At 36.6% G+C, this 12,604-nt stretch overlaps 2 protein-coding genes across 2 annotated transcripts; one reads left to right on the top strand and one right to left on the bottom strand.

The window, feature by feature from the left end:
• The first annotated feature begins 195 nt into the window (after positions 1-195).
• LOC124155145 (putative nuclease HARBI1) lies at positions 196-1,634 on the top strand. The gene is made up of 3 exons (XM_046528865.1): positions 196-635; positions 883-1,471; positions 1,555-1,634. Exons 1-3 carry the CDS (start codon positions 368-370, stop codon positions 1,565-1,567), a joined length of 870 nt encoding a protein of 289 aa, XP_046384821.1. The 5' UTR covers positions 196-367; the 3' UTR covers positions 1,568-1,634.
• On the bottom strand, positions 1,560-10,899 carry LOC124155144. Its single transcript, XM_046528864.1, has 4 exons — positions 10,339-10,899; positions 10,080-10,202; positions 9,164-9,246; positions 1,560-2,070 (listed from the first exon to the last, which is right to left on the bottom strand). The coding sequence occupies exons 1-4, from the start codon at positions 10,631-10,633 to the stop codon at positions 1,636-1,638; spliced, it is 936 nt and encodes a 311-aa protein (XP_046384820.1). The 5' UTR covers positions 10,634-10,899; the 3' UTR covers positions 1,560-1,635.
• Positions 10,900-12,604: the final 1,705 nt, after the last annotated feature.

Genomic DNA, 12,604 nt, shown 5'->3' with positions numbered 1-12,604 from the left:
TACACAATGTCTCAAAGAAGCACAATAAACTATAGTATGGTAAGTCATGGTTTTTAATTGCACGACACACATTTTCCCCGAAATTTCGTTCCGTGATGACGCAAATGTTAAAGTAGTCTAACTGCAGTGCCTCAATCCTGAAAAAACGGATTATTTATGCTCATCTGGAAGCCATGACCATAGTCTCACAAGTCTAAATTTGAATGGAGCCGGAGTTAATTATAGGTACCTCCTTGCAAATGATGTAACTAGCCATGATTACTCTCATCTATATGTTGTATTTTTTTCTTATTATTCAAGCTACTGGTAATACAGAATACTTCACAGTTCCCAATAATTACATTCCAGAAACGAAGCTGTATCACCAATGAGTCAGTTGCTGCTCACGTTAAGGTTTTATGCCACTGGTGGTGATCAGCTAAGTTTGGCAGACTTTTCAGGAGTGAGCAAGTCAACTGCCCATAGAATCGTCCACAGGGTTAGTTGTGCCATTGCTGCCTTACGTCCAGCATACATTAGAATGCCAAACAGCCCTCAGGCAATCCTGGATGCTCAAATGGCATTTTATGGCATTTCCAGGTTTCCAAAGGCCATCGGAGCAATGGATTGCACACATGTGAGAATAAGATCTCCAGGTACGTCCATCCTATGCCATTGTATTCAGGGTCCTGAAGTTTCACAGTATGATAAGAATGCATGAGTTGATATTTTTTTAAATAGTTCACATTACCATTATATTCATATCTCTGTATAAAAATGAAATATTGCACAGTGTTATAGTAACTTCCTGTGAGCAGAGCTTTTTCTTTTATCTAAACATGTATGGAACTATGATACCAAGGAGTGGGAAAAGGGTCACATTGTGCTTATCTTTTCTTGAAGGTGGAGATGAAGCCGAACGCTTTCGGAATAGAAAAGGATACTTTTCCCTAAATGTCCAGGCCATCTGCAGTGCCAAGATGGAATTTACGGATATTGTGGCAAGATGGCCAGGCAGCACTCATGACAGCAGCATATTTAATAACTGCAACCAGAGAGCCTCATTTGAGCAGGGTGCATATGGTGACTCAGTGTTACTTGTGGATGCAGGATATGCATGCAGGACATACCTCATGCCTCCCCTAAGTGTTACAAGGACGCCTCAGGAAAATCTTTTCAACGAATCACAGATAAGATCAAGGAAAGTTGTGGAGAGATTGTTTGGGTGCTGGAAGAGAAGATTTCCCATATTAGCTGTTGGCATGAATGTGAAGCTGGAAAATACATTTCCCATAATAGTAGCCACAGCAGTGTTACACAACATTCTTCGGAGGGCCGGAGATGAGATGCCCATGGATGATCCTAGATTGCAATTAAGGGCCCCGTGGGAAGATCTCTTGGCAGAGGGGGAGGCGAATGGACATCAAGTTCAGGCAGGAGCACAAAATCAGGGCAGAGTGCGAAGGACCCTTATTGATGAATATTTCCAGAGGTAAATGTTTGTTTATAAGATACAATTGATAACAAATTAACTACTTACTGCATTTATCTAATAGATATTTTTTGTTATTTCAGCCTTATCCAATAATCTGGAGGATAGAAAAAGGACCAAGGTTTTCAACCAATGTGGTGAATGAAACACATCAATTTCTTCCATTATTTATTTAATTCTTTTCTCAATAAATCTGTTTGGATCTTATCCTGCTTGAGCTGCTCCATCTCTCTCTCCAATTTAATTTTCTCCAACTCCAACTTCACCTTCTCCTGCTCCACTTTTATGAGGTGCAACTCATGCTGCCATTGATGCTCTTCCTTTGAGAGGGTGGTTGTGACAGTCAATGCCTCTGCTTTCCTCTTGTGCACGCTTGTGAGACCATCCTTCTCAATATGTGGCCTCCTCCTTCGTGACCAAGAAGGAGTTTGTGAAGTGGATGGCTTCTCTCCAGAGGCACTTCTTTGTGGTGCCGACTCAGCAGCAATGCTGGGCATCTGATCTGCTTCATCTGCAGAGGCACTAGGCCTGAGCACAGGATTGATGCGACTTTTCAGCATCAGAGGGGTGTAATTGCCCCAATCCTGCTCTGGTGTTGCCTGTAAGGTCAAAATATTTCATTGATGATGAATAGCATAACATGTCTGATCTTTAGTTTCTGAGTTTGAATATAGAGAACAGAATGTGAAACAGGGGTCACAAGTTCACATTTTAAACAAAGCTAATTCAATAAGTTCAACTTCACTGTTATCAATTACACCCACAGTAGGAAAAATTGAACCTAAATGATATCTCAGAAAGGAATTCATAGTTGGATCTTAAGAATCCTGTTTCTTTGAGCTAATGATAAGCAAAACCTTACGCATTCATGTAAGTCATTGCTCACACCTGTGGCTAGTGAATAGTTTCTAATGTTTATACTGACATACTCTGTTCCTGGATCGGAGTGCACAACATACAATATCTCATGTCTGACAATTGTCATTTGAGTACTTTTTTCATTGACTCACTGGTTACATACACTTACAAAATATTTGGATTGGCCTCAGATTGCTTATCAATGTTTGACTGGTGTGCTCTGATATGTGGTACTTTATCAGCGTATCAAAGGAACCATTTCTATACTCATTAACCAACCTGAGGGCCAAGCAATGATCATATGGAATTATAGCGATACAAACAAAGAGATAGAACCATGGTATGGATATAATCTGTACCGAGAGAATTCCTTGGAAGAAATAGATACTTTCAAATAATTACAAATAATTCTATGCACTGTTAATTTATAGCAGAAAAAAAGAGGAAGTTGTAAACGGAAACATATCCATAGGTTCTAGACTGATACTTCGCTAGGCCTAGTTCCATTTTAATTATTCTGACTGATTGATGATCACGGATTACTTCAGTTAATACATAGATGTTGCTCAGCTAGAAAATGTAACCAGTGGGTCAGGGAAAAAAGTACTAAAATCACAATTGTCAGACATGGTATATTGTATGTTGTGCACTCTAATACGGGAACAGAGTTTGACTGTATAAACATGAGAAATTATTCACTAGACTAGAATTTCACACATTCTACTTCCATTCCAAAAACTTCAAAATGCAATGCAATGATTGAAGGACTTATTGTCACTATAAAAATTAGATGAAGATCTTCCTAAGAATCCAGCTTTGACAGTAAAGATATACACCTTTTGGCACTCAAAGTTAATCACAACACGAATAGCAGGATGTTAGGTCTGCTACTTATAATAAGAAACTTCACCTAGGAAAACAAATATTGAGAAACAAGATCCGGACATAGAAGTTGACAATTAAATGAAAAAGACTTACGATATGGATTCATATGATATTTAGCCAATGAATGTAAATAAATATGGCTACTTAAGATAAGAAATAACAAGGAGTATCTACCTGGTAAGATAACAGAAATTACTTACAGGCCCAAATCAGGTATAACTGAATTACAGAAAATCTAAAGGAATAGAAAACACCTGCTTGGTCCTGTAAAACATGGTATGAGATAGAATATGGTTACAATGAGAGCATAAGTGTAACTCGCTGAGGATGAATTGTGTATCATATGTGAAATCAATGTGAGTATATGTAACATATTTTTACATTACAGAATGGCATTTAATACACAGTCTTAACCGTATGTGCATGGAAACATGATCTGGAAGAGCATCCCACCTATCTTATTGATTTTGTTTGTTAAATGTGCTCAAAGTGATGATATGAACCTCATAAAATTAATATCATCATATATACTGGAATGTGTGTACTCCTAATCAGTGAGGAAGGAGGATGCGATGAGTTAATTACTGTTATCACTTTGGCCACAATTTTTGTTGATTTATTGCTGCTCGTTGTTCACTAGTGGTGGTTACCCAGACGGCACAGGAAGTTTTCGTACCTAAATACGAGGGTGGACAATCAAGATACAAAAATCGCGCTTAGGAAGTTACTTAGAAGGTTTTGTTTCTTTATTTCCTTTAATGACGAAAAAAGATGCAAGAGGACTGGCAAATTCATATGCATCGATAAAATTGTATCTCATCGATAAAACTGTATTCGGTCTGGGACTATTTTCTTTCGCGGGTGGTGCCATCTGGTGCCATCGTGCCCTATCCTCCTAGAAAGATCACATGCCTTCACAAGCCGTTGGAGATCGCGTCGTTTACGTCACGTCTCACTACATTTCAGGGATTTTTGTGGTTAAGTTAGTGAAGAATAGAGTGTCTGGTAATGGTGAAGTTTCCCTTATTCTTTAATTTCATTCACTGGGCTTCAGAAACGTGTTTGTGAGATATTTTTGTTAGAAATGCCTTTCGTGTGTGTATTGTCGGGATGTAATGGAAACTCCGGGACATATGGTTCAAGTTTTTAGCTCTCCAAAAGATCCTGAGTTGAAGAAGAAGTGCATTTGGGCGATAAGAAGAAAACATTTCACCCCTACGAAAAACTGTGAGGTATGTACTCTTTCTCGCTGTAATTATTTGGATGTAATTTTAAGTCAGAAGTGGCTTCGGGATGTTGATGCATCAACATCCCGAACTATTCAGTACTAAAAATGGTGATTCAAAATATTGTAGCAGCAATTCTTTTGAAAATTCTTGCATTTTAGTTGTCTTTTTTGTATTAATTCATTCGGTAAACGTGTGGTTAAAGGAGAAACTAGGAATAAGCTGCCAAGTTTATAGGATCGAATATTGCTTCTTAGCTTGCCCTATGGTGTATTACACGTCGGTTTTCATCATTTCAAATTATCTTATGCTATAGTTGAAAACAATAAAAATATCAGGCATACAAATATTTACTATATTTACGAGCCTAGTAATTTGATTTCTCATGCAGAAATACCAAAAATTGGAAATGATTTGACCTAATAAGTTACATGGTATTTTATTATTTATTAATTTTAGGTGTGTGAGCTTCACATTGCACCATTGTGATATCAGAAAGTAATCTGTGGCCTTGGACGAGAAGACGAGGAGAAAATTCTTGCTGAATGGAGGGTGCCCAGATTGGAGGAAGGTACCATTGCTTCACTGTTACCTGTCGCCAAGAAGACAGACATTGTGGCAGAAGTGACATATTTGTGGATGTGGATTTGATTTGTGCAAGTTGGTGCAGTGATAGTGGACGTTCATCGGAGAAAGTATTGACGATAGTTTGTATGTATCGACCAGTCCTCTTTTAAATAATTTTCTATTCGAAAGAGAATAAGAGTAATTGTTTCGCTAAATTAGATGTGGGATAGAAGAGAAAATTGGAAATATTATTGTGGTTGACAATAGAAAATACATAATATATGTATTGTATTTCTGTGGGTTTTTTCTTTCCTGCCTCTTTAAAATTTCTTGCGGTGGTGACTTCATGCAAAGTAAGTATAAAATCGGAGGTGTGATCTAAGAGATAACATGTTTTATTTTACAAGTGTTTATGCTGGTGATTTGGCAGGACTTTCATATTTTTAATAGGTTGATACATTTACTGCAGTTACCTAGGGACTTTTACTCATACCAAATAATTTTTCAAATACTTTAGCGCCTGATATGGGTAAGTTTTAGTAGCTGAGACTGAACTATACGTTAATTTTTGCTTGCATTTTGATGAATTCGATCATACTAATAGCAGATGTGTCAGCAATCCTGTTTCATCGGCAATTTTTATTTAAAAATCTTATTTCGTCAGGCTTTAGGGTAAGCTTTTTAATGCTCGTGGGCTATGTGATGTCTTATTTTGTGTCAAAATTAATAAGAATTTACTCTCATTAACATCTCAAGGTTTCCATGTAAGTACGAGCCACTTAACAATGCTGGATGCTGGTGGTGCGTGAATTAGCCGTGAGAATCTCATTTTTCGCAGAGTTATTTAAGTGGCCGAATAAGTTTTGTAAGTTCTCAATGGGTAAATAATACTATATCATGAATTCTAATTACCATGAAAAACTCACAACCGACAAAAACTTTATCGGTCGTGAGTCTTTCATGGTAATTAGAATTCATGATATGGTGTTATTTACCTATTGAGAACTTACAATTCATTCGTATCAAGGTTCTCGCTACGGTCGGTAGCTATCGATTGTGTTGCGTTCGATACATTTTTCGATCGTGCGAGTTACGATATAACTAATTTCGACCTAATCGATTGAGATTAGCCTGAGTGCCGTGTTCCTGCGCGCTATGTATCCAATCGTACGTGCTTAGTAGCGGACATTCACATGCTGCGTACGCGCTTCGTCGACAGGCCGCGAATGGTATGTATCCATTGACGAAAAGCGACGGAGCGGCACAGTATCCCCTTAGTCAATGGGTACTATGTACATACGAATTAGATACGGAGGGTTCTGTGCCGTCTGGGTATTTTTTTGCCCTTTTTATGCTATTTATTGACGTTCATCATTACTATTGGTTTGTTGCTACTTGTTCCACATAGTAAGATGTAGTAGTATGAGATGATTGAGATTTATTTATACATGCAATAATGTGCTCATATTTGTTGATGGTGCTGGGTTAAAATCTTACTATGTATAGTTGAATTGGTTACACTAGGACAATTAAAAGTGGTGAATCTACCCAGACGGCACAGAACCCTCCGTATCTAATTCGTATGTACATAGTACCCATTGACTAAGGGGATACTGTGCCGCTCCGTCGCTTTTCGTCAATGGATAATTTCCATTCGCGGCCTGTCGACGAAGCGCGTACGCAGCATGTGAATGTCCGCTACTAAGCACGTACGATTGGATACGAAGCGCGCAGGAACACGGCACTCAGGCTAATCTCAATCGATTAGGTCGAAATTAGATATATCGTAACTCGCACGATCGAAAAATGTATCGAACGCAACACAATCGATTGCTACCGACCGTAGCGAGAACCTTGATACGAATCATTATGAATTGTAAGTTCTCAATAGGTAAATAACACCATATCATGAATTCTAATTACCATGAAAGACTCACGACCGAAAAAGGTTTTGTCGGTTGTGAGTTTTACATGGTAATTAGAATTCATGATATAGTATTATTTACCCATTGAGAACTTACAAAACTTATTCGGCCACTTAAATAACTCTGCGAAAAATGAGATTCTCAAGGCTAATTCACGCATCCCCAGCATCCAGCATTCTTAAGTGGCTCGTACTTACTTGGAAACCTTGAGATGTTAATAAGAGTAAATTCTTATTAATTTTGACACTAAATAAGACATCACATAGCCCACGAGCATTAAAAAGCTTACCCTAAAGCCTGACGAAATAAAATTTTTAAATAAAAATTGCCGATGAAACAGGATTGCTGACACATCTGCTATTAGTATGATCGAATTCATCAAAATGCAAGCAAAAATTAACTTATAGTTCAGTCTCAGCTACTAAAACTTACCCATATCAGGCGCTAAAGTATTTGAAAAATTATTTGGGATGAGTAAAAGTCTCTAGGTCACTGCAGTAAATGTATCAACCTATTAAAAATATTAAAGTCCTGCCAAATCACCAGCATAAACACTTGTAAAATAAAACATGGTATCTCTTAGATCACACCTCCGATTTTATACTTACTTTGCATGAAGTCACCACCACAAGAAATTTTAAAGAGGCAGGAAAGAAAAAACCCACAGAAATACAATACTTATATTATGTATTTTCTATTGTCAACCACAATAATATTTTCAATTTTCTCTTCTATCCCACATCTAATTTAGCGAAACAATTACTCTTATTCTCTTTCGAATAGAAAATTATTTAAAAGAGGACTGGTCGATACATAAAAACTATCTTCAATACTTTCTCCCATGAACGTCCACTATCACAGCATCAACTTGCACAAATCAAATCCACATCCACAAATATGTCACTTCTGCCACAATGTCTGTCTTCTTGGCGACAGGTAACAGTGAAGCAATGGTACCTTCCTCCAATCTGGGCACCTTCAATTCAGCAAGAATTTTCTCCTCGTCTTCTCGTCCAAGGCCACAGATTACTTTCTGATATCACAATGGTGCGATGTGAAGCTCACACACCTAAAATTAATAAATAATAAAATACCATGTAACTTATTAGGTCAAATCATTTCCAATTTTTGGTATTTCTGCATGAGAAATCAAATTACTAGGCTCGTAAATATAGTAAATATTTGTATGCCTGATATTTTTATTGTTTTCAACTATAGCATAAGATAATTTGAAATGATGAAAACCGACGTGTAATACACCATAGGGCAAGCTAAGAAGCAATATTCTATCCTTTAAACTTGGCAGCTTATTCCTAGTTTCTCCTTGAACCACACGTTTACCGAATGAATTAATACAAAAAAGACAACTAAAATGCAAGAATTTTCAAAAGAATTGCTGCTACAATATTTTGAATCACCATTTTTAGTACTGAATAGTTGTACTATAATAGTACTTCAGTACTGAATAGTTCGGGATGTTGATGCATCAACATCCCGAAGCCACTTCTAACTTAAAATTACATCCAAATAATTACAGCGAGAAAGAGTACATACCTCACAGCTTTTCGTAGGGGTGAAATGTTTTCTTCTTATCGCCCAAATGCACTTCTTCTTCAACTCAGGATCTTTTGGAAAGCTAAAACCTTGAACCATGTCCCGGAGTTTCCATTACGTCATCCCGACAATAAACACACGAAAGGCATTTTTAACAAAAATATCTCACAAACACATTTCTGAAGCCCAGTGAATGAAATTAAAGAATAAGGGAAACTTAACTATTACCAGGCACTCTATTTTTCACAAACTTAACCACAAAAATCCCTGAAATGTGGTAAGACGTTACGTAAACGACGCGATCTCCAACGGCTTGTGCTAGCTTGTGAAGACATGTGATCTTTCTAGGAGGATATGGCACGATGGCACCAGATGGCACCACCCGCGAAAGAAAATAGCCCCAGACCGAATACAGTTTTATCGATGAGATACAATTTTATCGATGCATATGAATTTGCCAGTCCTCTTGCATCTTTTTTCGTCATTATAGGAAATAAAGAAACAAAACCTTTTTAGTAAATTCCTAAGCGCGATTTTTGTATCTTGATGGTCCACCCTCGTATTCAGGTACGAAAACTTCCTGTGCCGTCTGGGTAAGGATTCTCTTATTGATGCAATTAAATGAATGACAAAAACTTATTTCAATCAAATAAAGTACTTAATTTAAAAAATAGCACCTCAATAGATCCGTCGACAATGATGGCTCTTTCATCAAGCACGAAGGCCTCCATTTCATCACCATCATCAGGTTCAACTGCACCTGAGTTAAGTAAACATACATTAGACAGATCATTCCAATCCAAATACACAAACATAAAGGCAGGCTGTTAAAATAGTAAACTCATTTTAAATTGAATTTTTATAAGTGAAAATTATTACACTGTGGGCTCATTCTTTGAACAGGATACAATTTCATGCACTAATTCATAAATGATGCCATTTTCAAACAAGTTTCACATTCTCTATTAATGAAACTGATATATTTTGACTTCACAGATTAATTTTTCAGTTGTTAAAGTAATCAAACAAATATCCAAGAAGTATTTCTTTTTTTAACTGTTAAGACATAAAATAGTCATATAATAGTAATAAAACGTGTATGACATATCATAGTAATAAAAAAATTCAATTTCTCTCGAAGTTGTAGACAAAGAAAAAGCATTCACTGGGTTTGACAAAAGTAAAAAGAAGCATTTTTACCCCATAATAGGCCATTAGTTTCGAGGATATTACTAAACAATGATAAATTCATGATATTATTTGATTGAAAGACGGTTTGGTTGGTCTCTATCTTCATAAACTATGCTATCAAAAGAGGGAAATTACAGCTGCTGTAAATTTGCTATGTCTTAATGGTCATACTGGAAGGAATCACATGAAACAGATGCAGCCATGATTACCAAAGTAATTACGTTTTGTTCCATGGATGGTGTGTTATCTCTCCGCCTACTTAAAAAGGTGTATCTTTGTGCAAAATTTTGATAATTTGGAATAAAAACCTTGTGATGGTAGTACTTAGACGACAGGAACGCATGCAATAATTTATATTTGACGGCTATAACTAATAAATAAAACTGATCCCATTGAATTTACCTCCGTGGTTTTCCTCGCTGTCTCCATCAAATTGATTTTCAAGGCCCCCAGCGGAAGAGCCCAAAATGCCGAGCACTCTATCGAGTATGGGGTCAGTTTTGATTTTCTTGCTCGGTCCTCCCCCTGAAATACCAACAATAGAAGAGAGACATCATTTAAGATACTTACACATAAAGAGACTTTTTATTTACATAATGAAGTCGCGTAATATTTCAAATTCACAAAATGTCGTAACGATTAATGAAACAAAAATACTTACCAGTTTTGATGCGTTCAACTCTCGCATCGGCCGCCACCTTCCTCGCCGACTTCTTTAAGTTTTCCCACGTTGATTTTAGATTAATTTCATCCCGCTGGGGACCTACGCCTTGAGAATTGAATCTCAAGGCAATCTTTCTCCACTCCTCATTTTTGACCAGCGAGGTCACGCCATCGGTTTTCTTGTTTTCGATCACTTTAGCGTGGTCTTCAGCAAGTACTATTAATAATTCCTTCTCAGCGTATGACATATTAGGGCTTTTCCTCCTCTTCGAAATTGCGCCGCTGCTCTCCATAATCTTTGATATAATAGAATATGTCACTTGATGTCACTGGCGGTGAGATGAGTTATGTGCTCAACAGCCAATTGTTCAATGACAAGCGCTTAGTTACAGTCATTTATTTTTCCGACGTTACACGTATGAAAAATTCACCAGCAAAATAATTTCTTTTCATTAACTCGGTTTTGGAAAACTTGGATAAAACGACGTCGGTGAAACGCGATCCTCAGATTACTGAGATAATAATTTTAACCGAGTTTTCGAAAACGAAGATAACTGAGAATATTATCGCTGTTGGTGAAACTGGCTTTAAGATAACGACCTGAAAAAGTGGAAACCGGTTGGGTTTTTAATGCATACTGTGTGGAATACAACAAAGTTTATTTTTGTGTCCATAATATACATAATTATTAATTAAAATACTCATGCAGACGATAAATAAGTTTAACGTATTTGGCCTGTGTGTCAGCGCTTGGCGATGCTTTTTTGTCAAAGGCCCTGTGATTGGTTGGTTTCATCCAATTGGATGAAAATTTAGAACCTGTCCTATCCATTTGTACAAATCGGTGATTTGTACAAACGATAGGACCAAAAGCCAGTTGGACAAAATTTTGACCGTGGGACAGGGTGCGCGTCAGTTGCATCAAATTTTGATCAAAATATTTTGACGCAAATTTGACCGTGGGACATCGGCTTAATAGTCTACCGAAAAGGTTGGCTCTTTCTGTGGCATTGTAATGATTACATAAGAAGTAATGGATTTAATCTAGTAGTCTACTAAAAAGGTTGCCTGTTTCTGTGTATTTGTTATTATTACACGCTGTGGAATTGATGAAAGGTAGTAGTCTACCAAAAAGGTTGACTCTTTCTGTTGCATTGTTATGATTACATAAGAAGTAATGGATTAAATCTAGTAGTCTACCAAAAAGGTTGACTCTTTCTGTGGATTTGTTTTGATTACATAAGAAGTAATGGATTAAATCTAGTAGTCTACCAAAAAGATTGACTCTTTCTGTAGAAATGTTATTATTACTTGCTATGGAATTGATGAAATCTAATAGTCTACCAAAAAGGTTGACTCTTTCTGTGGCATTGTTATGATTACATAAGAAGTAATGGATTTAATCTAGTAGTCTACCAAAAAGGTTGACTCTTTCTGTGGCATTGTTATGATTACATAAGAAGTAATGGATTAAATCTAGTAGTCTACCAAAGAGGTAGACTCTTTCTGTGGCATTGTTTTGATTACATACTGAGGAATTGATGAAATCAAGTAGTCTACCAAAAAGGTTGACTCTTTCTATGGATTAGTTTTGAATACACACTGAGGAATTGATGAAATCTTGTAGTCTACCAAAGAGGTTGACTCTTTCTGTGGCAATCTTATGATTACAATAAGAAGTAATGGATTAAATCTAGTAGTCTACCAAAAAGGTTGACTCTTTCTGTGGCATTGTTATGATTACATAAGAAGTAATGGATTAAATCTAGTGGTCTACCAAAAAGGTTGACTCTTTCTGTGGATTTGTTTTGATTACATGCTGTGGAATTGATGAAAGGTAGTAGTCTACCAAAAAGGTTGACTCTTTCTGTGGCATTGTTTTTATCACACATAAGAAGTAATTGATGCAATCTAATAGTCTACCTAAAAGGTTAACTCTTTCTGTGGCATTGTTTTGATTGCATACTGATGAATTGATGAAATCTATTAGTCTACCAAAAAAGTTGACTCTTTCTGTCGTATAGTTTTATCATATATAAGAAGTAATTGATGAAATCTAGTAGTCTACGAAAAAGGTTGACTCTTTCTGTGGATTTGTTTTTATCAAATTCTGAGGAATTGATAAAATCTATGAGTCTACCGAATATGTGGACTCTGTCGATTCGTCTTCATTGCATTAATGAGGAATTACGTATTCGTTTATAGTGGAGTGAATCTAAAAATTTAACTGTTTCATTCAGATAGTAATAGAAATGTACTTTATG

This window comes from Ischnura elegans, chromosome 3 (assembly GCF_921293095.1).
Source record: "Ischnura elegans chromosome 3, ioIscEleg1.1, whole genome shotgun sequence".
NCBI classification, from domain to species: domain Eukaryota; kingdom Metazoa; phylum Arthropoda; class Insecta; order Odonata; family Coenagrionidae; genus Ischnura; species Ischnura elegans.
The sequence above is the reverse complement of the archived record's forward strand: the minus strand, read 5'-3'. Positions and strand labels throughout refer to the sequence as shown.